Source organism: Cervus canadensis, chromosome 2 (assembly GCF_019320065.1).
Source record: "Cervus canadensis isolate Bull #8, Minnesota chromosome 2, ASM1932006v1, whole genome shotgun sequence".
In the NCBI taxonomy this organism is placed as follows: domain Eukaryota; kingdom Metazoa; phylum Chordata; class Mammalia; order Artiodactyla; family Cervidae; genus Cervus; species Cervus canadensis.
In genome coordinates, this window is record NC_057387.1 from 32,279,305 (window position 1) to 32,306,376 (window position 27,072).

At 41.2% G+C, this 27,072-nt stretch overlaps 2 protein-coding genes across 2 annotated transcripts in view; both read right to left on the minus strand.

Moving 5' to 3' along the window:
* The window catches only part of AHCYL1 (adenosylhomocysteinase like 1), a 40,957-nt gene extending 15,399 nt beyond the window's left edge, over positions 1-25,558 (minus strand). Inside the window, exon 1 of the mRNA XM_043460390.1 lies at positions 25,074-25,558. Within this exon, the coding sequence (XP_043316325.1) occupies positions 25,074-25,193 (120 nt within the window). The 5' untranslated portion in view covers positions 25,194-25,558. The remainder of the gene's footprint in view (positions 1-25,073) is intronic.
* On the minus strand, positions 1,918-18,191 carry LOC122437355 (M-phase phosphoprotein 6-like). The gene is made up of 2 exons (XM_043462252.1): positions 18,186-18,191; positions 1,918-7,860 (listed from the first exon to the last, which is right to left on the minus strand). Exons 1-2 carry the CDS (start codon positions 18,189-18,191, stop codon positions 7,324-7,326), a joined length of 543 nt encoding a protein of 180 aa, XP_043318187.1. The 3' UTR covers positions 1,918-7,323.
* Positions 25,559-27,072: the final 1,514 nt, after the last annotated feature.

The window sequence follows — 27,072 nt, forward strand, 5'->3', positions numbered from 1 at the left end:
AGGCGGGTTCTTTACCAGCTGAGCCACAAGGCAAGCCCAAGAATATTGGAGTGGGTAGCCTATCCCTTCTCCAGCAGATCTTCCCGACCCAGGAATCGAACCAGGGTCTCCTGCATTGCAGGTGGATTCTTTACCAACTGAGCTATCAAGGAAGCCCTAATGTTATCATGTGGCTCCTACTAAATCAGCAATTCTTCCACCAGAAATGAGGGTGGCAGAAGCTATTCTCTGACTCCTCCCAAAATGCCAATTACTATCTCTTCTCAAAGGTTTCAGCAGAATTTGGGGCGGGGGGAGGGGGCGGCGGAGAGAAGAAGGGGAGCAGAGAGAGAAAGCTTAAGATCCAACTTCATTCAGCATTTGTCTAATTTTACAGGTCTTCTTTCTCACATTCCATAAGGTTTTCTTTCCTCTTATAACCTTGACACATTAAAGTAAACTTTTTACCCCCTTGTTCACAACTCTATCCAAAAGCAGGCATAATCTCTTAGGGTTTCTTCTTGGTTTTTATTTCAGAATATTCTCTTGTAGTATATCTTATCCTGAAGTTAGCAATGGTTTTGTTACTTGAAAAGATTATGAAGAGATGCCTTAAATGGCGATGGGCATGGGGGTGCTAATAGCCAGAGTCCAGTCATATACCTATCCTTTACAAAGGCAATGGAATAACACCAGAACCTGCTATATCCAGTGAAATACTAGAATATCCTAATAAAAATTTAAAAACACTCACCATAATAAATTCCAACTAATTTGAAGGAAGGAGAAAATAATAACTTGGTAAACTCTGTGTTTAAAACTTTCTTTAATGAAATAAAGCAGAACAAGATAACTGTTGAAAGGATACTTGGAAGACTGGCTTTAATAAATGGCAAACAGCTTACAATTAAAATTACCTATAGATAAATTCATGAGTGTCTCTAAAGTGTAGGAAAACACTCTATGAAGTGGTTTAGACCTTCCTGAATTCCTGTTTAAACTGATAAACCCTTTCTTTGAAATGTAAAATAAACCTCAACCTCAGCTGAAAAACAGAACCTGAGATTCTGAATTGAGAAACAATTTAAGTTTGAGAACTTGAATCAAGCTTCTCCTCACAATCTGACTAAATCTGAAAAGGTTCCCACAGAGAATTCATTAATCTAAGCTTTCAGCAAACAACTGGAAATGTAACCTATTACTGGAAATGTAACCTATTACAGATGAAAATCTTCTCTCCATAATGCTGGCAGCCTGGTTATAGGCATTTTGAAGCCAGCGTTAGTAAACTGTCCATTATTTACCTCTGCTAAAGGTTCCCCTCCTGTCACATGTACCCTCGAGCTAGGGCAGCATCTGGTGGCAGTATAAGAGTCAGGCTTAAATGTGCAGCTAATATGAACAAGGCGGTTACTGAATTAGGAGGAAAAAATAAGGAAGCAGTAATCAAGAGAATCAAGATTTGTATTTTTATACCAAGAATCAAAGCAGAGAATACTGTCTTTGGCATTCAGCCTTCTTTATGGTCGGACTCTCACATCCATACACGGCTACTGGAAAAACCATGCTGACGTTACTTTGCCAACAAAGGTCCGTATAGTCAAAACTATGGTTTTTCCAGTAGTCATGTATGGATGTGAGAGCTGGGCCATAAAGAAGGCTGAGTGCCGAAGAATTGATGCTTTTGAACCGTGGTGTTGAAGAAGACTCTTCAGAATCCTTTGGAGAGCTAGGAGATCAAATCAGTCAACCCTAAAGGAAACCAATCCTGAATATTCACTAAAAGGACTGATGCTGAAGCTCCAATACTTTGGCCACCTGATGTGAGAACCAACTCATTGGAAAAGACCTTGATGCTGGAAAAGATTGAAGGCAGGAGAAGGGGGCGACAGAGGACGAGATGGTTGGATGGTATTACCAACTCAATAGACATGAATTTGAGTAAGCTCTGGGAGATGGTGAAGAACAGGGAAGACTGGTGTGCTGCAGTCCACGGAGCTGCAAAGAGTCAGACACGACTGAGCAACTGAACAATAATAATACTGTTGTCATAGGTATCCAATTTTATGGTTTTTCTTTAGGTTATTTTGTAAAATAGAGAGGAGGCAGAGTCCACAAACTTTCTTTTTTTTTTTTTTTTAAAGTATAAGGACAGATCCTAAAGGTGTGGAAGGGAAAGAGAGCTACATTCTGGGCACCTAGCCCAGGGTCTTGTACATAGAAAGCATTCAACAGTTATCTGTGGGATGAGTGAGCCTTTCATATTTCTTGTCTAAGATCAAACCAATCAAATTTCAAAAACAAATACTAAAGACTCAAGCAAAACTATATATACTACACCTGAACTTAATTAACAAGCACCTTTAAGCATCTGAAGAAACAGCTTTTTCAGTTTAGGTGCTAAAACTTTAAATAGCTTAAATGTCAAAAACACAACTGCCTTTCCAAACCCAAACAAACGCACTTACTGAAGTGGCCACTAGTCAGCATGTGGCCTTCTAGATAGGATTTCCCACTGCCTGTTCACATGACTTCTGCAGTCAGCAAAGCTAGTTTTACTGAAGGGATTAATCAGGACCAAGGTAATGACTTTCAACCCAATATGCAGTTATTTTGGTGGCAGAAAAAACACACAGTCAAGAGACTATCAACACCATTCAACACTGTGCAGAGGCAGCTCCTCCAACAGCTTCCCTGCTCTTGATACGGGCAGCCTGTTTGGAAGCTGCTCTCCTGTCTGTAATAGCTGTTACAATTCCCTCCCCTGATCATCTTTTTACTTCCAAAGGTTCTGGAATATTTTCAGACACCACCTACCTGGGGGTAGAAGGGTGGGGGAGGGAACTGCAGTAACCTTTTCAGTTTTTAAAACAGAGAGAGAGCCTGCTGTGTCAACATAGAAATGTATTTCTTTGGCAACCTAAGGACTAACAGTCATAATCCCACCTTGTATTATTACAGCTCATCGGTAGCCTAAAGCTTAGCAAAATCTTTCCCATCTAAAAATACAAGACTGTTGCAAGTGGCTTACTAACCACTGCAGCACCTCAACTCTCAAATAATGAATATGGTCCATATTTGAAGTGAGTAAAAAGTTAACTCAGGCCGTGACATGAATGGGTTACTGTCTATTCTTGCAGCATTTTGACAATCTCAGCGCTTACAAGCAAGACGATTCAGATACACACAGATGCACGATAACCTTGTCTTCTCTCTGACCCTGAATAACTTGCAGAAGAGAACCTGTATCAACAGCTGCTGTTGTGAAATGCAGCTTCTCTGCCAGATTCCACCAGGCCTGCAAGCTCCACTGGCTGTCTTCACAGCAAAAATCTCTGTCTTCTCTGTGGTGAAGTACCACCTGGAGTGTTATTCACCTTCACATTGTAAATAAAGACAGTGCTGCCAAAAGCAATTTATAGATATCACAAGTTTTCTCTCTAGTGAAACCAGATCTCAATAATACCCTTCTAACTGGATTGGACTCACTCCATTTAAGCTAAACCCGGTCATTTAGGTGAAAACAAAATACAGACAATGACTACAAAGTTGTTATGTTTGCATTACTTCCTATTTATTATGATTTCTTCCAACCATTATTAAGTTTTAACTGGTATGCTTTCATATTTCTTCAAATCTAGATCTGTAAAGACTGCCAGGTCTAAATATGAGGTAGGATGGGGATGGAAGGGAGGGGAAAGAAGATAGGTTGAAATCTAAAGTGGATCTGAAAACCAAAAAGTCCTATGCTAAAGAACTAATCTGTGTCTTGATACTCACCTCCATAAACAGCAAACACACAGCAAACATACCAGTGTTCCTCTTTGTTTGTTTGTTTGTTTTTGGCCATGCCACATGGCCTGTAGGATCCCGGTTCCCTGACAGGAACTGAATCTGGATCCACAGCAGTGAGAGCACCGAGTCCTAACCAACGGACCACCAGAGACTTCCCACCAGTGCTCTATTCTTGAACTAGTATCAGTCACATCTGAGAAAGGTTAAAATATCAGACTGACCCATTCTCCAGAGTACATCCAAATATGGAGGTCTACTTGCTGTGCCTTAAAAACTCAATTAAATGTCAGGCCAATTTTACATGCTAACTATCTTAGAGCACTTTTAAAAACATGATTCTTATCTATGTGATACTGAGAATGGTAAAAAAAAAAAAAGTTCTACTGAAGAAACAAATTGGGGTATGGTATACCACCATCTCGTGGTAAGTCTGGTGACAGTGAGCTAAGAATTGCTCTACAGAACTTAGCAAGAAAAAGGATTCACAGGCAATTGAAAACAACTCCAGACAAGAAAAACAGCTGTTTACTATTCCTTAGTTGATCCTAATTGATATTTTTTACCATCAGAAGCTGAGAAGTTTACTTCCACAAACACATGGTCTATCTACTCAGATATTTAAATAGCTTAGTTACACTTCCTTCCCAGGTACCACCCGACTTTGCTTTCTAGCTCCTAAATCAGAGAATTAACAGCCACGAGAATTCTACTATGACACTACAGCCAATGGACAGTTATCAGGGTAATACTCAGAGTATTACATTCATTTAGTCAACACATCTAGTAGGCACCAACTAAGTTGTCGGTGCTATTATAGGAAAGAGCTAAGAAAGGAAATGTGGTCCCTTACAATCTGTAGAAGTGTTCTGATCCACAGTGTAACCACCCAAAGCCATATGACAAATGGCTTTGTCATAGAATTTATTGGTTCTTTAGGAACATGCTAGATACTGTAGTCTTCACAGCCTAATCTGGATATTGTTTAACTGAGGCCCCCAAAAACCAGAGGTTAGGCTAGACAACTTATTATTAAGATATAATTTCACATGCCTATCTAATAGTTTTTAATTTCCTCAGAAAGGTTTCCTCCTAAGGGTGAAGAACTAGGCTCAAAGGTAAACAGCAATTATTAGGAAAACACATCATTAAGAAAGCACAGCTTGCACGTGAACAGAGGGATCGGTCCTCCTTACTGCTGAGGATTATCTGAAGGGCCAATACACCTTTCCCGGTACACTGCTGGTTTTCTGAGATATTCTCAAATTTACATAATGTCCCCCTGTCCCCAGCATGTATCGTGCAATCTCTTCTGTTTAGAAACCATGGTCAGCGCATCTCTTAGCTAACCCTTGGCAAGTGAGCAAAAAAGTGACTATCAGAAGCTAGAAATTTTAACAAAGGCAATTATTAAGCAGTATGCTAGAACACCTTCCAGGATTCCTACCACATCTTTCTAATCTTTTTTTCCCACACACCTTTTGGCTAATTTATTCTTTCTTCTACAGATTTTACTCTCATCTGCCTTTTTTTTCCCCCTCAGAGGAAAAGAAGAAAGTACAGCTATCAGGATAAAAAGGTCCAAGACCTGTTCTTAATACTTATCATTGATCAGCCTGATTCCCATTTCAAATGAATCCAAAGAAACAGTTATCAATAAACACTAGCTTCTTGGTACAAGGACTATATAAATCTGAACATCTTTCAGACTTGTAATTATGATGGCAAAAGAAATTTCCCAAAGATGAAGGACATCCTTTTCTCAACTTGTAGCCTGCAGGTATATCAGAAAACAATTATCTCAAGGGAATTGATCTCAGGCCACATAGTCAAATCCAGAGCCACCTCCAGTCATTTCTTCCATTCCCTGGCGCAGAAACCAGTCTTCTGAGACTTGGTAGGTTTGGGCTGCTCACTCTCCTGCTTCCCAAGTTTCTTAAGTTCTCAGTTTCCCCAGATGGACCCTGAGTTTCTAGAGGGAGGGCGGTAGGCAAGCTGACTACTTACAGCACATATCTCCCTCCCCCACTCCACCTGGCTCTGTGTCTCAACAGTAACAGGATGTACACACACATACAGCCAGAAGCCAATTCTACAGTCAGAAGAGGAGACAGTAATAGAACACTCTCTCTCTCTCTCTCTCACACACACACACACACACACACAGCCAGAAGCCAATTCTACAGTCAGAAGAAACACTCCTTTCAAGATGGAACTCAACCTGATTCCTCTTGAATGTTGCTGGAAGCAAGAGGTGAGGCAACACCAAGCAAGGCCCATGCTGTTGAGTCACTTAAATGGTAAGTGAAGTGAATGTCGCCCAGTCATGTCTGACTTTCTGCAACCCTATGGACTGCAGCCTGCCAGGCTCCTCTGTCCATGGAATTTTCCAGGCAAGAATACTAGAGTGAGTTGCCATTTCCTTTTCCAAATGTAAGGAAGGGACACAGAGCTTGAAAAACTCTGCCAAAAAGTGGTTTTACCCTATAAGCTACTCGCCCTTTCTTCATACCAGACTGTGCATTTCATACGCTTTCTACTGATATTATCTCCAAAAGTGCACCAGTGAAAATGAGTGATCTAGGCCTCTGACTGCCAACTAGAGGTAAAATTAATAGGTTTAAAAAATGGCAACAAGTAGGAGGAAAGGCTTCCTAATCTTCTGAAAACCACAAATTACAACAGAATATAACATATATCCAGACTATGTTTCAAAGCGTTATTTAGCTATCTGTCTGGCCAGTCCCTAGTTTCTTGTCGTCAATCAATACCAATATTGTATGAAAACATGCCTGTCATTCTTTTTCTCCTGACACTGAATTATCATTAACTCCAGGTTAATTTTTTTGGGCGGTGGGTAATAGGTGACTGAAGAAATCTAGGTTCTTGAAATACACCCGTATCTTTAGACATACACTAAAACTCCTCCCCACCCCAACCACTGCAACCCCCCATCACCACTCTTGCATTTTATTTGTCTATCTTTATTTTTTTTTAATATGAAAACAGGTATTTATTATAGAACAATGTCTAAAAATTAAATAAAGGCTTAAACAACAAAAAACATAATTCCACACATTGACATTGACTTTGTAGCATGAAAATTCTTAGCCAGAATAGGCACGTTTGTTCTTGATGAATTAACATATAATAAATTCTCATGACATGATTCCAAAATATATGTAGAACTGACTTGACATGTTTATAAACATAAGGGCAATTTAAACACTGGTATTAGTTTTCATGAGTTCAATTTAAGGTTAGTGACTGGAGAGTTATATTAGAAAAAAAATCTGAGATAAAATATTCTTTAGGAAGCTACCACATACCTATGTACATTTGAAGACCAAGGGTTAAAAGTCCACTCTTAATGAACACCGCTAAGCAAAGGATGTATAACATCCATCACACGTCTGTTCCAAAAACAGCATGGTTCCAAAAGTATGTATTTCTTTACACATAAACATTACGGCCCTAGTAACGACAGAGGAGCTGACAGAGTGACTTCCGAAGTATGCTCTCATCCCTGCGCCATACCTTAAGGCCTCCACTTTAATCTTGGGGCTTTAAGAACATCTTCTTTGCTTTAATTGTTTTTATGTCTCCATTTTCATCTTTTTCGTAAATGGCACGGTCTCTTTTCTTGGCAAACTCTTTCCCAATTGTCCCCACTGAGGTCTCATATCTTCTAGCCATTTCTTCATCTGACACATCAAGCTCCACTGTTTGCTCTTCAACTTCTTCTGCTTTGTTCTTAGAGTTCATCTGAAGCATTAATTTCTCAACCTCAGGATTAAATCCTCTGAATGACATTCTTCCATAGAGAAGATCTTCACACAACAAGAAACTCTGCTCTTCTATAATGAAACTCTCTTTCTCTTTCAGCTCAGGCAAATCCAAGTACCAGTGCTCTTCACTAATGATTTTCTTTTCTTCCTCTTCTAGTTGTCTCTTGGTTTCCGAGACCAGTCCCCTTTGCATGAACTTCACGCGCAGCAAGTTCTTGGACAGCTTAGTTTTGCGCTCGGCCGCCACACTGATTCCCACCGGGCGCCGCGGTCTGCAACTGGACCCACCGCGCAGGCTTATCTATCTTTCTTATGATCATTTTCAACATAAAAAATTTAATATAAAGGACATTTGTATACCCTCTGTCTAGACTGAAACTTTCCCTTTTCCACATTAGATTTCTTTCTCTATATGCACACATGCATACTTTCTAGCAAAGCTATTCTCCTGAAGAACCACTATAACCTTATAATACTTAAGAACATTAACAGTTCCATATCATCAAATATTCAATCTGTATTCAAATTAATTTTTCTCAAGTATATCCTTCATAGTTGTAAACTCAACTCTACCATCCCAGGATGGAATCAGGTTCACAAAATGCATTTGGTTGTTAGGTTCTTTTGTCTCTGCTAGTCTAAACAAGTTCTATCCCTGCCCTCCACCGCACCCCCCCCCCCAAAATTTTCCTCGAGTCCAGGTCAGTTGCATTATAGAATCTCCCATAATTTGAATTTTTCGGATTGTTTCCCTCCTGTGAACTGAAAGTTCAGCTTTGAAGCTGGATTAGAGAGAGATTAAATTTGGCAAGAAATAGTTGATGTTATATATTTTACTTTGCACATCAGGAGGCACCTAAAGTCAGGTTGTTCCACTATCAGGGACACTAACTTGAACCCTTGGTTAAAGTGATTAACATCAGTCTTTGAAAAGAATATTTTCTCCTTTGCAAGCAAAGGTTAATTTGTGCGGTGATCCTTGTCAGCCTGTGAATGTCCTGTTCCCTAGTGACTTTACCATCTGTTCATAATCCTTGTCTGAGTCAGTTATATTGGGGAGGGGGGGCTACAGAACTGTGATTTCTGTCATTCCTTCCACATATATTAGCTGGCATTCTTTTGCAAAGAAAAGTTTTTCTTCTTTTATTTTTAACTTGTCATCCGTATTTTTATTTATCTATGTTACACTCAATTGCATGAGTGCACTGAATGCTCCAATTGTCCCAAACTGGGCCAGCGGGAACTTCCTTTAAGCTGACTTTTCTTCTGACATGATCGCCTTTAAATGACTCCTCTCTTTCTGACATAAGAAGATATATCAGGCTCATCTTGTTCTTTCTTTGCTTCCAGTCTAAAATCAGTCATTTCTCCAAGGAGCCCTCACTTCTTTCAGAGGGAAAAGGTATTTAGATACTAAAATCTGGATACAATGTCTGCCCATTGCTATGAGAGGTGTCAGTGTTTCTAGGTTCTTGCAGTAGAGACAGAAATTAATCTTTTGGTTTTACTCATGAATTCACATCGATACTTCTATTTCAAATTTAACACATTTTTTATACTTCTAATTTTCCTATTTATATCTTTTCTCTTTGGTGACAATCCTGACTTTGAATAGCAATAAAATATTTACTTATTTGCTTTAGCCTATAATGCATATAAAATAATTTCAAAATTACAAGACTAATATTATTATTAACAATAATCTTTGCAGTGAAGTGTCAATATTTCACTGAAGTTCTTTTTGTCCTTAGGATATAATTTCATACAAAAAAGGAATATATTTCACAAAGAGTACTGCATAAGCAGAGTACTTTTTTCTAGGTGACTGTGTAATCTTCCAGGTATGCAGTCAGGTTCATCTGTTTGTTTAAACACAATTTTAAGGTTTCCTTTGTCTTCTCTAATTTTATTTTTGACATATAAATTACATCTCAAATTTAAAAGATATACTCCATTCCTATTCCAACTCTGTTCCACTCTCCTCTATTAGTTTCTGGTTTATACTTCTTATGTTCATTTTTGAGGTGAGGAAAGCAAATATGAATTTATATTCTTATTTTCCTTCTCTTTTTTCTACATTTTCTGAAAAGGTAGCATGCTAAAATATTCTGCACTTTTTTTTTTTCACTTGGAAATCATTTGTATTGGTTCATAGAGTATAAGAATCAACAATTCTTTTTTTTTTTTTTTAAAGAATCAACAATTCTTGAATGCTGGGGAAGACCAAGTCTGGTTACATATATAAGGGGTGTGTGTGTGTGTGTGTGTGTGTGTGTGTGTGTGTGTGTGTGTGTGTGTGTGTGTGTTGTGTAAGGTTATCTGGTTACATATATAAGGTGTGTGTGTGTGTGTTACCTTATATGTTGTAATCAAAAGTCATCAGCCTTAATATAAGGGTGTGTGTGTGTGTGTGTGTGTGTGTGTGTGTGTGTGTGTGTGTGTGTGTGTGTGTGTGTGTGTGTAAGGTTATCTGGTTACATATATAAGGTGTGTGTGTGTGTGTACCTTATATGTTGTAATCAAAAGTCATCAGCCTTAATATAAGGGGTGTGTGTGTGTGTGTGTGTGTGTGTGTGTGTGTGTGTGTGTGTGTGTGTGTGTAAGGTTATCTGGTTACATATATAAGGTGTGTGTGTGTGTGTACCTTATATGTTGTAATCAAAAGTCATCAGCCTTAATTTGCTCTTTGGTGCCAATATTGATTTTAAGGGAAGCTCACAAGATGTTAGGAGCTTCCCTGATGGCTCAAGTGGTAAAGAATCTGCCTGCAATGCAGGAGTTGTGGGTTCAATCTCTTGAGTTGAGAAGATCCTTGGAGGAGGAAATGGCAACCCACGCAAGTATTCTTGTTGGGAAAAATCCCAGGGACAGAGGAGCCTGGTGGGCTACAGTCCACAGGGTTGCACAGAGTTGGACACAACTGAGCACGCACAGGCTCGTACAAGATGTTAAACTGGCAAACCTTACTGCCAAGTATGCTGGAATGTTCTTTAAGATGAAAACTTGTCAACTACTTACAAATTAGGCAAATCTGTATTCTTCAAACAAATCGCTATGAGAAAAAAAAGTTAACACTGAAAACAAGTAATCAGTGGACAGCTCTAGGAGGAAGACAGAGTCTGTGGCATTTTGGAAGGAAAGCCACATAGATTGAATAAATGTCATCTGTGTAATTTCTTAGCCTATCAAGTTGGAACAAGATTAATTCTTCCTTCCTTGATTTGGAAGACTAGCTTAAATAAAGTTGAAAGTCAATGGCATCTCAGAAACTTAAACAAATCCTGTTCACATATTCATCTGAGTGAGTGAATCCCATCTGTGATATGGCAGAAGAAATACAAGTAACTCCCAAGAAGTAGTAGATGAGTCTAAAAAGGATCAGTTTCCAGAACCCTAGACTAACACTCAACAAAGGTTAATGAGACTTTAAGTCACCATCTACTGCTTCCCATCAAGGGAGGAAAAAACCATCAAAACTCAATATTAAATAACATAACTTGACTTTAAAGACCTAACATTAAATACTAACTATGTAGTAACAGGTATTGTTTCTAAAGATGAGTGGGTCAATGGGACCTTTCAGAATCCATTCAGTAGTTGGACTGGATATTTTCAAGTTAAATGGACAAGGTGAAACCACTTTAAAAATAAGCAGCACAAGCTTCAGTTTCCCAGCTCTTTAAAATACATAATATTAAGCTTCTAGAGTGAGAGTAGAAACATTAATACATGGACAAGAATCTATCAAAGATAATCAGTCACATTAAAAATATAATTGTATTTTTAATTGTAGAGAGGCAGTATTTGCCGTCCTTCTTGACTTTCTAACTTGAGGTGTTTATGTTCAATTTTAGTTAAAAATCTCAGCTTAAAATCATAACCTTAGATAGCCTATAAGAAACAAGCTGGCTGAAAGAAACTGTCGGCTGCAACTTCTCTGAAGCTACTGAAACCTGAGAGATACCTGTTGTTCCAGAGTGAATACAGTACAATCCCCCTCCACTCTCTGCTTCCCAGACCAGAAGACAAAAGTCTGGGTTTTCCTGACCTATGACTTCCTGACTAGCCATTTTCTAATGAGTAAAGCGGACAGATGCACAAAGATAAAGGTCTCTTGTTTGGGCTGTATAGTAAATGAAAAGTCAAAATCAACTTTTGCATAGGAAAAGTTATTCAGCAAATTTTACCAGTAACACTGCTAAAATAACATTAATCTAAATGTCTTTTCACACCATTTTTGTTTAAATCTTGACATACAAAGAACAAGTAAAACCACCTGAGAGCACTCAATTAGACCTTTTACTTAAAGCTGATTAGAAGTTTGAAATTCACATTTAATAGTATAGCGAAAACCAAGGTCCCGAATGCCAGGATTTCTATGCCTTTCTAGTTTAAGCACCTGCTTCAAAATTAGTGGCATGTGACTAAGATTTTTCTTATAGAGGATTTGTATTTTCGAAACATTTTGGAATCCTTTGACTGTTGGATCTACCCTTTACAGATGACAGAATAGGGGGGTGGTTAAGAGTCTTGGTCAAGGCAATTTGCTATCAACATTAAGATTAAAACAAGAACAAAAACTCAAAGAGTAAAAAGCAACAAACAAACCAAAAAACCCACCAAAAAAAAAAAAAAAAAACAACCCTCCAAAAATGGTACTCTTATCTTTCTTTTGGAATAGTCTAGGGGAAGCAGCAACTTTCTCTTTATTTTCAGAGGGTTAGTTTACAGAACACTCCACTATTGCACTATTGCTTTCGGAACTTACAATACCAGATGAACATGGTAAGCTTTGGGATGGGAAAAGAACTTTCAGTTCCAAAATCCATACTGATTTTGGAGAAGTGAAACAATGCAAAGAAAATATTTTAAAGTTGCCTATGAATTGCCATTGAGAGATACCTTAGACTTGGAAAGGGTGAGGAGACAAATTAAGCCCAAACATTGTGGAAGCAAAAAGCTCCACTCCAATATATACTTCCAACTGTCTTTTGGGGATGGAATGGGGAGGAGGAGAATGTATAGGGGACCCAATCCTGACACTTTACTAGGATGAAAGAAATGACCCCAGAGTTTACCATCAAAATCAAAAGCAATTTTAAAACTCCACCTGTATTTATTTATACATACAAGGAGATTTTCAATTTGGTATGGTTAAAACTGAATAATAATTTTGGGGGTGTCATTTTGGAAACCTGCTGGCTATTTTCATAAGATATGACCATGCTTTGAAACATGCAAAAGAGAATATACTTTAAATTTGGATTTTATCAGTGTTAGTATTTATCCTGTGTAGAATAGTGATGGGAGGACTTTTCTTTCACAGACCAACACTTAGTGTAGTTAGAGAATGTGTCCTAAAATTATGAACATTCTACTAGGTTCTTTTCTCAACTGTGGCATGCCACTCAACCACCACCCACCTCAACTCACCTTGTACTTTGTACATGTCTGAAAGACCAAGTGAGGTTGCATTTTCCCAATTCAAAAGGAGCTATAATAAGTTTGGGGACCTCCCAGTAAAAATTTTAAATAAAAATACATTTTGTCAGTGATGCTTTCCCATTTTCTGGTGCCACTTCTCTAACTCTACAAGTAACAAAAAGTTCCTGTAAGGTTATTAATTTTATTGACGTATTCTGGACTTACATGACATGATATGTGATTATTGGATCTTGGTTTCATATCCATGGTAGACATTATTTAAAGTACTCATTTAATGAGTAAGTAAAAAAATCTTGGCTATACGGTTTTTAAGAATAGAAATTTTCCAAAAACTGAAGAGCAGGTTTTAACTATAAAGCTTTGTAAACTGAATAGAACCTCAAAATAAATCTAAACAGATGCAGGAAGTGAAGTCTGAAATTTCTTTGATCATTTTAACAGGTTTCTTTAAAAATAGAAAACAAAGATAATTGGTGGTATGATTATATTCCACTAGATTAGGTAGCTTTGGCTTCAATGCATCATTAAGCAAACAATGAGATGTCTTTTATGTTAAACAGCAGGTTGTAAGGTTTCACAGCAGAACTGTTCTTCCATATGCTAGAGCAGTTACAACTGGAATCATCTAGAGTCTCCTGGCTCCTCTGGGAAGGACTGTGATCTCTGTTCTCTGAATTTACAGAAGTTTGGCCTGAAGGGCCTTGAATACAGCACTTACCCAGCAATCCCTCAATGTGGGTCTGGAAAGCTTCCCTTAGAAACAAGGCTGTCCCTGTGAAGACCACCTGAAAGGTCTTGACCTGTGGGTCAGAGTGCAGGGCGGCAAAGGCAGAGTTGGCACAGGGTTCTGCGGTGACTGTGCTCCAAACTCTGAATCGGGCTGTGTCTTTTTTATGTAATTCTTTCTCCTATCGCCCAAATGAAATTTCATTCACATTTCTGTAGTATGTTACACACTGTACTAACGCTGGGCAATCGTTTGGCCATTCATGCAGGTCAAACACCAACTTTTCTAGGGATAGACATGTTAATATTTGTACCAATAAAGCCAAACCTTATCTGCCCTCCCCCTTTCATCCTGAGTTCTATTTGATAAAAAAGCAATAGTGACAGGCCCCTTGAGGGCTAAAAAGGAATAATCTTTTGTCTGGGTCTCAAGTCCATTCACTTTGGCTTAAGGAGGAAGCTGCTCTCCTGGCTACCTGGCTTACCAGCTTAGTTAACTGTCTTTCTGAGCTGTGCCCTCCTTTTTCTTCTACCATCTTTCTCCAATTTTTACTCTTTGGCTATTGCCTCAGCCCCTCAATCAACTCCTGTGGTTTTTCTATGTTTTGAAGCCAGAATTTCACGAAAATGTCCTCTCGTATAATTTTACTATCACCCTCAGTCCAGAATTCACAATATAAATAACCATGTTAAGGAAATCTTATATTCTGACCTGACTTTTATTCTATTGAGTCCAAGAAGCTCAGCCAACCAGAAGCTAGAGGTGGGAATGCAGATGGAGAGTCAAAATCATTCTTTGCATTTCAAAGACAACACAGACTAAAGAAACGCTATTGGTTTAGTGGAGTTCTAGCCATTCCTTATACTTTTTCTAGAGGTACCCTTGAGTTCTTGGCAAACTGCCTTGGCTATATGGATGAAGAAACCACAACCCAGTCTTGTTAGGAGAAAAAAATGTCCAAACACCCAAACTCCCGGCCTTGCTTTATCCCAATCACAACATTCTCAATTCCAGGCAAGTTTTCTAGGTTTTCGGCCTGGGGTCCATGGATGGGCTTCAGGCTGCCCACTCCCCCTTATATGCAAACTGTTACACATATGTAATTTTTCTGGAAGATAAGCATAGGTCTGATAGGGCCCTAAACTCCAAATTGTTAGGACTACTACACCAGACTAATATGACCCAAGTAATAACCTAAGAAGAATGTAAATGCCACAGTACAGACAGGGTTGCTTGTCTTGTTCACCGATGTACCCTAAGTGGCCGGCACAGGTCTGGGGACACCGGAGGTCCTCCACCTTAAGCTGACAGGGTGGCATGATTTCTGGTTATGGCTTACTCTGTACACCTTGGAAAAGGAGAGCAAGTAGAGGCTGTTTTCAGGACCTCTCACATGGGGCACAAGATTTCCCTCAAGGCCAAAGTCATCCAAGACAGGTGGTAGCTGCATTACCATCCAAACATCAGATTTCAAAATTTTGACTAGCCTTGCTAGATAATCTAAAAGAGTGTTCTAAGTCCGGGATCTCTCAAGTTTAACTAAGGAAGCTGTACCAAAATCCACGTCTCATCCCATTCTCCACTTGCCCCTTACTTTCACACCCCTCCCCATTCTGATTAAGTAGGTTTAGGCTAAGGCCCCGGTAATGAATAGGTAATGAATATTTTGGGGAAAAAAACAAACCTGCCTAGGTGACTGTACCTTTTATCCCTTCCTACCGCATAAGAAGGACTGATCTGAGACAATCTAAGCAGGATCTGAAAAAGCAAACACAGGCACATGGAGTTTACCAGGCTCTTGATAAAGTGACTCAAGGAACACAGGGAACAAATGAGTTAGACAGTATTCTTCAGAAATAAATAAGGCCGAGGAAATAGAAAATCTGCTTTTAATACCAACTCCATCTGTCAGTTGTGGACAATCCATTAGACGGATCCACAGAGGTTTAACAGAACATGACAAAGAGCCTGTCTAAGGAAGAGAGACTGTATTTTTACAATGGGTTTGTCCAAATTCAGTAAAAATTGGCAAGGTATTCTCATTCCAAACATGCCCAGTGCTCAGCTAATCCCTTCCCTGTGGAGTCGGAAAAGAATGTGCAGAATTCGGAACCCTCTACTCGCCAAATAGGAGAGGTTCCTTCTCCTGAATGCAAAGGTTGAAATTAATCCCATCAACTCTCCACTCCTAATTACAAACAAGGTAGAGAGGAGGTGCCCCTCAACATGGGTGTTCTCTTTAACCTTCATGATTTGTGAACACCCTTTACCCCACCACACTAAAATACCAAGCCTCTGCCAACCTTGATCATTCTCAACTGGCAAAAAAGAACAGAAACCATCACCAGAGTAATGCTTCCCTCCGGGAAATTCCGGGGAAGGGGTGTGATAGGGTCAGTCTGTCCAGTATGCATCTTGCTTGGACTTGCACTTAGAACACCATGTTCCCAACCAGCTTGGTCTCTTTTCTGTTACAAACCCGAAGTAAACAGATTCTACAGCAGCTACAAGCCTGTTACCAAGGTCACTGTATTGATCAGTGTAATTAACATTCACAATTCATCTAGTTCAGTATGACAAGCCAGCTGGGCTATTCTCCTTAAGAGCTGAACACTGGGAATCTTCATGTCTTGCTTGCAAAGAAGTCTGGTGCTCTGGACACTAGAAACAACTACTGTATTAGAGGCTGGATACCACCTGGCCACCCACAGGAAACTGAATTAGTTACTGGAACAACTGAACATTTGCCACCTCTATAAAGCACAGATTTCTACTTTCAAAGCTGAAAAATTCTGGAGGTCTTCCATTCCCCTGAATCCTGCCTGGGTTACTTACTATAGAAAAACAACCTACACAGAATTTTCAGTGCCAACCAGAGTCTAAGTTCTTGATTACAGCAAGCACTGGCCCAGCTCCCTGAAGACTGTGACTTTGAAGAAGGTGTGTTTCAAAAACAAGGGCACATACAGCTTTTGAGGACAGAGCTCAGCCTCTGGTGCAGAAGGGGCAGTCGGGATTGCAGAATGAGAAGAACCACAAGTTTGCTCAGCACTGCCAGGCAGAGCTGTTGTTTATTGCTTTTAGGATTCCAACACAGATTCCAAAATGAAACTGCTAAGCTCATCACTGGCCCCCAAATCTCAAGCACCCTAAGAGTAAGCTTAAATCAAGAGTAAACCAGAACACCAGTTTCAGCTGGTAGTCTGTGGGCAGTGTCTCTAATGCTAAGTGTTCAAAACTTGGTGGGAAATTCAAATTACCTTTCCCATTATGTCTAAGGACACCTCTAAGCTTCTAGCCTACTGTCTTGAGGTTCTCACCATGTTAGCTCCAAAGATCCTCTGACCTATTTCTGGCGTTACTAAGCTGCCGGAAACGCCCATCAGTTTCTCAGTTGCAGTTCTTGGTGCTCTGTTAGCGTTCACATTGGAGGGGTTCAAGAAAAACAACACTGGCCAGCTGAAGGGGAAAGTAAGACAGAGTCACCAAGAGAGTCCAACCCACTTCCCCTTAGGGATAATCATCTCACAGTATTTTACTCAGTAAACAATTATTGACACGGTAGGGTGCCAAGCCCTTCATACTATACATATGTATGGTCCTTGTACTTAATAGAGTTGGTCTAGAGAAATCAAATGGAAAGTAAGATTCAGATATCAAGTCAGTACTGAAAACAGTCTGAAAAGTACTATACTGAAATCAAACCTGCTTCTGAGACACACAGTGAAGCAAATAATTTTATTGAGTTTTGATATTCAGCCTAAAGATGTGAGCCCCCTATTCTAAATGCTCCTATGGAATGAACTCTAGAGCTCTTGGGGTATCAAAAGTTCATTTGAGGGCAATGGGGCTGAGAAGGTACAAAACCCCCCCAAGTTACTAAAATGCTGGTTTCAGTGCGCACAAGTTCCTGAGTTGAACCCTCAAGGCATTGATAATGAGTCTCTTAGAAAGCTGAGGAGCATCCCAAAGAGGGGGGTGAAAAGAACACAACAACCTCAGCTTTGTTCCAAGGACAAACTGCAAGCCTGGAAATTTAATCTCAGCTGCTTCTGAATCTGTAAGGGAGAAAGATACCATGGCTTAGAGTCCTGTCCTTCTAAATCAAGGTTTTTAAAGCCAGGCTCCAGAGTTGAGTTTCAGAGAGTCCCATAAATTCTCTGAAAGCATAAGTAAGTTTTTGTGCTCTGGAATTTTGCTGAGGAAAGAATAGTGATTTTTATAAGATTTTTAAAGGGATCCATGACTCAAAAGATAGTTCTAGAGCCTCTAATCCAGTGACTACTTCACTGGTTTGAGCATTCCCTCAAACTGGCAAAAGAGAAACCTATTTATCTAGCTTTCACACAAATTTGTCTACTAACTGACCTCTCTTTTGAAGTTAGAGACAGGATGCTGCATTTTGAGAATTCAAAGCAAATAGCTCTTTTCTTCATGCCCAAAATAAAGCTAACCGTCATGAGAGCCCCAAAAGGTTTCCCTTAAAGCCTCTGAGTAAGGAAACAGTGCAGGGTGGTCGAAGAAGGTAGAGAAGAATCAGTCCTCTTAACTTTCCTGACAGGTCTCTTTTCTGACTTCAGGATCTTCAAACCGTAATACGAATAGGTCATAGCCCCGAAACTTTGACTTGCAGTCAAGCCAGTCCTGGGGTAAAAGGACACAGTGATTTCCATTATGCCCATGGAAATCTATACTCCAAAGGTTCACCTTAATACAATTAAAAAGTACTAGAAGAGTTGGAGCCATTTATTAAAAACAGGACTTCCAAAATCCTAACACTGCTCAAAGCTCAGAGATATGAACAGCTTCATTAGGGAGGCCAAAATGAAAGAAACATGGTTACACTCATCTGCCCCAGGCCTTCAGCCCTTCATTCTGCTGCTCGCCAGCTCACCATCTAGCTCAAGGCCGTGCGCACTGCAGACCAGCATGTGAGCATCTTCCTTGGTACCTGAGCACACAGGCACAGTGGACCCCACTGATGCCATTGCACACACACAGGTTAGAAAAGAAGGGATAAACACGGAAGTAGCAGGGCTTGCTCGAGCTGGGCAGTTCTTCAGATTGTAAAGAACTAAACTTGTGGCAGGTCCAAGATTAACAGCATGGAACAGTGAACAGTCCCAAACCCTTCCTGTTTAAGCCTCCCTGCTAGCACACAACTAAGAACAGGGTGCCCATTTTAAAACAACTGAACTGGTTTGGGCTGGTAAAGGAGAACACTTTAAGTCCATTAAGCCGGAGAAATTAAGTACAGAGGCAGATTAGCTGAGGCATTGGGGCTTTCAAGACAAGAGAGCAGACACAAGCTTTGCAGTCCTAGATCTGAGATTCTGTCAAAAGTCCCTTCTCAGTCTCTACCCAACATCACAAATACTATCTTTTACCAGCAGTTCATTACACTTTTTTACTGTGTGTCCTGTTTGGGCAGTAAATGATTAACCCCACTGTACATTGCTAAGCAGTACTAATCACTATATACATTCTGAGATTAAGGTACTTGACTGAATTGTTTTAGAAAAACTGAACAGAGATAGGAACAAAAATGAAACCCACACAACTGTTAACAAAGGCAAAGGGTGAGCCACCCTAGGTCCATAACTGCTGTGGGGTAAAGGCCACACATTTCTACAAGAGAAAATCGGTTACACACAATCAAGAGCAGGCTGTCAGAGGAGAGAGAAACAGAATGTGAGTGGGTCTGGAGGGAGCTGGGGTACACAGGGACGGGATATGAAGGTGACTGTATACACAAAGCTAAGGTGACAACTCAGAAGAGCCTTTGGAATTGCTTCCTGTGATTCAAGGATTCTAGTTTGGGAAGACTCCCAAACTACTGATTGCAGGTTGAGAAAATAAACTCCTGGACTCAGCTAGGCCAATGTCTGACAAACACCCATATTCTATAGGTACACTGTGTGTTACAGGGAAAGAGGTGGGGGAGTGGTCAGGTAGAACCTACCTCATTTCCATTGTAAGCTCTAAGCTCTCCCACTGTCTATGTACCTCCTGGAACTCAAACAGACTAGTGTTCAACAAGAGTAAGCTCTACATAGAATAACATTTTTGTCAGGGAAATTTCCTGTTGAAAGATATTCCAATAGAAACATCTTTGTTTTGGCTCTTTGAGAGTATTTTGAAATTCCATATAAAGCAGGGTACTTTTGTGTAAGAAGGCACTTGTTGAATAGCAGGCTGGGATAACAGGCATAAGCCAGAATTGTACTAGGCAAACCAGGACATATGGTCACTCTAGTTATAAACAAATAAAGACACTAATTAATCTTTATTAAATGCTAATCTCAACTATCCTGTAGTACTATCATAATTCCTCATTTCACAGATTAAAAAAAACCAACAAAAAGAACACGGAGGTTCAAACAGGTTAAGCCACCCAAGTTGTCCAAAGGTCACACAACTTCAAGATGGTAGATTCTGAAGGCAAACCTTACTCCAAAAATCAAGTGCTTAACTTACGTTGTACTACTCCTCACAGTTTTAGAAACAGAAAGGGGGACATTAAGAGATCTTATGTAACAGCAAAACCAAAGTGGGATCGCAAGAGAACTACCTGAATGAGACAAAGGGAAATGAGACAAAGGGAAATATGGAATCAGAACAGTAATTCATGTGAATAGAAATTGGTGTGAATTTTTAAATACTTACCAAATTCAAGGCACTGAAAGCATTGACAAGAGTTGGAAGGAAAATCTGTGGTAAGAATCTGTCCTTAACTTTGGATTCTTGGATTTCAGGAAAAAAATTCTAGTCTATGTGAATGGATTGTTCTTCATATAAGAGGGGTGTGCTTCTGACCCACCTCAATGTGATGTATTCTTAATTATTGTACCCAGTATAAGGGTGGCCTTTGTTTATAAAATTTTAATATTCAAATTTCCAAACTTGAGAAACAGTCAGGTATACATGATTTCCCCTTTACTGGCAAGTTCCTTTAAGTAACAGCTTCAAGAGAGCATTAAAGTGTTTATTTACAGATTATAACTACTTGAGGTGGCAGAATAAACTTTTAGGAGTCACAGGCAACTAAAGATCAACATGATTCTATGTATCAAACAATCTTTTACAAACAATTTTACAAGAATATTATATTGGGTAACACACTGGAGCCAGATGACACCCTCCTCAAAAAACAAAAGGTACAGATTTATAATACTGACAGCAAGGGATGTAGACAATGAACAGATTTCTGTTACAAGCTAAAAATCTAAAGGAACTTACAAAAAAGTAATATGAAAACTGTGCCTGACAACCTGAACAGAATCAAATAAGAAAAAGAGAAGTAATCAGTATCTGTAGAGAAATCTAAAAGAGATAGGATCTTCTTACACCTCTGACTCCTGTTCAAAGACTGGCACTAAAACAGTGGTCATTCTAAAGAGAAGTAACAGATACTAATGATGTGGAGAGGACAGGAAATGCCAATCTATCAGATCACTTCTCAGTGAGTCTAAGAAGTACTGGTGTGAATTTTACAAACTGCACCAAGAGTAAGCCATAAGAAAACCTTGATTAAAAAAAAAAAAATCATCCTGGATTTCACCTAATAGGTTAAACATCTAAGCATTACTTACTGGGTCTCTACCTGGTACGCTTCCTAAGTCTCAGCTGACCCTTCTGATGAATTAGTTCCACATATGCTTTATTCAAATATATCCTACAAAGAATATCCTACAAGCAAAAGCAGTTCTGTCGTGTTCTTTTTCTCTTCTTCCTTACTATGTTGGTGGTAAGGTTTGACTATATAGATCCTAGTTAAATGCCTAATGTTCACTCTAAAGAGTCAATCCATATGTTCAAAAGTACAGGTGTTCTGACAGGCCTTCCAAAGAAACATGTCTGTCTCAGGAGGCTTCATCAACAAGCTTGGGTTTACACTATAGGGGGAAATTTAAAAAAACCAACAACCCAATTTGACACAATCTCAATTTCCAAAGGCCCAAGGACAAATATTACCACTGCAATACAAAGTAGCAGAAAAAGAGGGATGAATACCCAGTGAAGATGGAGAACTAGCTGACTTGTTCACTTTGACTGATAACTGCCAACATTAAACAAGGATCCTCTTCAGCTGCGATACAATGTACATGGACCACACAACTCAAGGTATCCTTTTCTCTCCCAAATTTTCCTGGCAATTCCATCTGAAATCACCAGTGACAGTTGGCGAACAAGATTTAATACACGAATCATACTATAGCTATTAATACTATCACATAAAAATATCCTTTAGAACTTAGTGTCAGCAGAACTTGCCTCCCTGAGGAATTGGTATAGATTATTTCCCATGTCTGCTAATGAGACTGTAATTCTGATTCATTCTCCAGCTCCTAGGAAGCTTAAGGTTGCATGTGATGATCAGCCAGCCTCATCAATTGTCTTAGCCCTCAGGGTTAACAATATTTTTTCCCTTTTTTCTATAGTTTGGGCTCCTCATTTACATTGTATGTGTCCTGTGTTATAAGTCATTTCAAATGCTCATTAAAGACAGACAGTATAAGTATACTAATATATTTCTTTTTAAAAATCATTTTTGCTTACTCCCAACATATACCCATCTGCACATGTTCTAAACACAAAGCACTTATCTGGCAGATAAGGAAATTGAGGCACAGAAGCTCATTTGCTCAAGTTGGGACCCATTTAGTTGGCTTTCTGATACTCAGATCAAGCTGTGAATAGGACTGTGGAGTCATATTATCTACATAGTACTGTGGTAGATCTCAAGGCATACAAAAATGAGTAACTTGTGATTACAGTTATAGAATCTTGCTATTTATGCATTTAAGAGAAGGACACCCAAACTTCCCCTAAGTGAATAAAACTTCACAAGTTACACAGGAATCTGATCTGACTGAAGACCATCAGGGTCACCCTGAAATAACCTATAGCCTCTGGCTGGCACCAGAAATGTCCTCATTTCCTAAGGGGCCTCAGGCTTAGAATGATCCAAGGATTAGCTGGTCTAGAGTCACGCTGAATTCTCACAGGCAAAGGACAGCACTATTTGAAGAGGCCTTTTCTCACACCATTCAATACACGTCAAGATAAAATTATTTCTCTTACTTTGCTCATGCTTTCTCACATTATCAACACATGGCAGAAGTACAAGAGTGACCTAAGTCATAATGTCCAGTTCAGCTATAGTGATGAAAAAACAGTTTACTTAGGACTTGCTATGTGACCTTGACTAGTCCTCAACGAACCCATTAACTAAATAAAGGCCTTTTTTATCATCACTAGGGGAAGGGTAATTAGTCATCATAAAGCACTTTAATAGAAAGTGCTGTGCAAACACTAAACAACAAAGCTCAGAACAAGCAAGATTAATAAGAAACACAGGGGTACATTTACCAGCAAATGGAAACTTACAACAGGGTCTTCCCACATTCCTGGCAGAGACCACTCCTTTCAGCTAATGGAACATGAAATTTCTAAAATCATTAGTACTTGGCCTGACAGTGATACACATTAGCAACATTCCTCCTTGGAAAAAAAGGGGGGGGGGGGGAAGAGTTATTTATTCCTGGTAGGCAGCCATACAGACATCTCAATTACCAGTTTGCCAGCCAGATGGGCAATTACTATTTGAGTACCTACTATATGCTTGGTACAGAGCTAGGGCACGATGGATACAATGGTGAACACGTGTCTCCGCCTTTATGGAGTTTACAGTCTACAATACAAACTTTTGTTTTATTAAGAGTGGCACCTGCAGGAATAAAACCTTACTAAAACAAAGGCAAGTAAGACCAAAGAGGCCTAATCCCTGAAGCCACTAGACCGACAAAAGGTTCCAGGCAGAGGAAGAGCTCAGGGAATGAGGGTACCAGGGCGTTCCCATTCTTCTCCCTAACTCATCACAAGTACTATCCTTAAACATTCTGCTTATGTACACTTTGTCTCCACCTAGTGCAGATTACAAAGGGTTACTGCTCCAACAAAGCAGTCAGCTGAACTGAGAGCACTAAAAATAAGATTAATCAGACTTCTTAGAATCAAGGGATCTTCTGCAAGGTTTTATAAGTCATTCTGTTGGATAAGATTTAAATTTTGTGGGAAGACAGCGCTATAGCACACAATGGTGACCTATCTTTTCAATCCTGTATTAGATTTCTGGAGTGGTAGGTTAATTTCCTTAAAAGAAAAAACAAACAAAAAAATCATCTCTCCCACAGCCTGAAGGACTGTCACTATCTACAAATCTTGCTTTGTGCAGCTTACAACAGCAGTCATCCCATCAAACACTGCAGGTGTGGACAGCCTTGAAACTCTGTCTTTATATAGGAGGGAAATATTTACCCAGGTTCTCACTGGTTTCAGAAAGGTCACCTCTCTGCAAAGGTTCTCTTGTTCTCCGTTAACTGGTGCCAGTGATGTAGAAAATAAAAATGTGGTTGGCAGCAAACACTCAGAAAGCACCAAGGATCCCAATTCCACCACTCAGAGAACTGGTTAGATTAATACTTCCAAAGGCTGCCATTTAATCTTCCAAAATAAAAGAATTAGAAGGATGTTCTTTGGGCTCAACCCACAGCATAATAGACTGAACTCGTTCTGCCTCAGTAAGTGCAGTAAAGAATGAGCAATCGCTCCTTACCACCCACCCCTCCAACCCACCCAAGCTCCTTTCTCAAGGGATGCCGAAGTGATCTATTCAGACGACTCTACGATCAACCTGTATCCATGACAGTGTCTGCTGTCACCAACCTCCAAATGTTAATTTCTTACATGTGTCAAAGCAACTAGACGACCACAGAAGATGAAAATTAGTCTTCAATTTCATGCTGCCCTCATGCTTTTAACCTGCATAAAAGAGCTAGCTAGCTCCACGCATTTTTTTTTTTCCCCATCTTGCCTCCAAGATCACACGCAGTTGTTGGATAAGCCGGCCACTGCTCTCAAAGAAGCACTATCAGATTTACCCGCTCACCTGAGGGGAGAGTTCCCGTACACCCTCATCCCCTGGGGCTGGTCACTGGGGTCAGCAGGTTTCGCTCACCTCTCTCCCACTCCCGTCTCTGAGGCCCTTCATCTAGGATAAGTCAACAGCAAATTTAAGGCCTGGCCCTGCCGGGTTTCGAAAAGATCCCAGAGGACTTGGGCCGAGGGACAAAGGAAAGTGAGGTCTAGGTCGGCCTTTCCAGCTTGGGATAGGCCTGGGGCCGCTCACCCTCCACCCCTCACACCACCTCCGTAGTCCTGGGTCCCTGAAACCTCGCTCCTTAAGTCCCAAACTAACTGGGGCCCGGGGCCGGGGCTGGCTCGCGCCCCTTCCTCGAGGCCCCAACCCGGACCCCCGCCGCCACCCAGAGCCCCCGCACCTTCTTGGGCGCCTTGGTGACGGTGGCCATGAAGGAGTACTTCTCGGCGTCCTCAATCTCCTTGGCCTGCTTCAGCTCCTCCCCGACACCGGGCAGCGGCATCGCGTCAGGCATCGACATCCCCCGGCCGGCCGGGCCCGCGGCTGACCCGCCGCCCCCGCCTCCTTCCCTCACCGGCGCCCGCCCGCCTGCCCGCGCGGCGCCCTCCGACACGCGCTCGCCCACCCTCCCGCCGGGCCCCGCGCCAAGCCGCGTCGGGTGCTGAGGTGCTGTGGCCCGCGCCTCCTCTGCTCCGCGGTCCAAGACAGCCGGACAGCGACAGCGGCGACAGGAGCACCAGAAGCAGCAACGCAGAGCTCCGACCGGCCCGCGCCGCCACCTCCGCCGCACGCAAACACGGACGCAAAGTAAGGGTAGAGGGCGGTGACGCCACGTCGAGTACTGGCAGCTCCCAGCGGACGGAGGGAGAGGCGGGGAGAACGGCGCTCTGTCATGACGTCACCACGCTGGACTGGGCCGCTGAAGCCACAGTTTCTTCCTCGCTCGCGGGTGAAGGGAAGCTCAAGGGGTGCGCCGAGCCCTTATATGCCGCCAGGTGGCGCCATTACCTTGCGAGCAGCGCGCGGTTCCTGCAAGGTTGCCGCGGTGCTGGAGGGCCTTTGGACTGCGGGATGCCAGGGGAGGCCTCAGAATGGTGTAGGGATGCTTGGGAACGAGTAGCAGAGCCTTACACAACACAGCCTACAGCCAGTCCTAGGAAGCTTCCGGCGCCCTAGGTAGCCCACTAGCTTACTGCCCCATGCCCAAGTTTTTTGAGCCAGAACCTCCTTCCCAAGAGGCAGCGTTTGCCTCTTTGACACTGTAAGAGTGGGCAGAACAGAACCAGAGCAGTGTGGTTTCTGCGCAACACTTTGTGACCTCCTCCACCACCGTCTCCGCTGGGCCTTGCTTGTTTACAAGTTCTTCATGTCGCGAGGCTGATGGGATAGGGTTAATGATGGGTAAGTGGGTGGGAGAGAAGAAGGGGTGGGGGAGGGGAAGAGAAGTCGACATGCCCCTCCATGACCCCCACCCCCAAGCGTTTCACTCTGCCAGCTTCCAGGGCAGCACTAGGACACTCAGTAACTATTCACATGCTTTTACTGGGCCCGGCTATGTGCTACCCCTGTGCCAAGGCCCTGGATAGTACAGATGTGTGTAATACGTTTTTTGTTTCTAAAGGCTTAGTCCAGCTGATGAGGCAGTGTCAGCTGAGGTTGCTTGTCCTTTGACATTCAAATGACATTGGCTCAAACTTCCATGTCCTGTGGAAAGTCCAATGCTCCCCCCTCCCCGATTTCTGTGAATTACTGGGGGGACAGAAATTTTCAAGGTTATCTCTGGCTCTAGTTTTCTGCCACATCTGAAGTTTTAGTCACCATTCTGGTCTTTGTGGCTGTTTCTTTAGTTCCTGCTTGTCAATTCAAATGCAGAGAACAGTATCTTCTCCTTTCAACTCCCACCCCTATTCCAAAACAACCACAAAAATAATGCTGTAACATGTAGCAGAACTTTTAATGAAGTTTTGTGGGCCACAAGGGAGAGGTTACATCACACCACAAACAATTTGAAGTCACATTTCTGAAATGTTCTGAAAAGTTATTTTGGCCGTCTCGTCACCGGGGACTTCTCATTAGCCCCACCACCGCACAAAGCTCCCTAGTCCATGGCTGGTCTCATCCCCCTTCCTCCTGTTCCTCCCTTCTCATCCCTCTGCCTCACCCTTCCCTCTTTGATTGACTAGGAAGCCAGATTCCTCTCCACTCTGCTGAGTGTTCAAGACTTCCCAGGGCCCTTTTCCTAAATTCCTCCCATCCCACCTTCTTCCTCCCACCTCAGAGCCCCAGCAGGTCAACTCTGAAGAAAGAAGTTGTGGCTTGAAGTAACGTTTTCCCCACTGGTTTACAAAAGGCTGGGAAGAGTGTGAAATACTTGCTTCTGGGGCCTCAGAAGTCTTAGT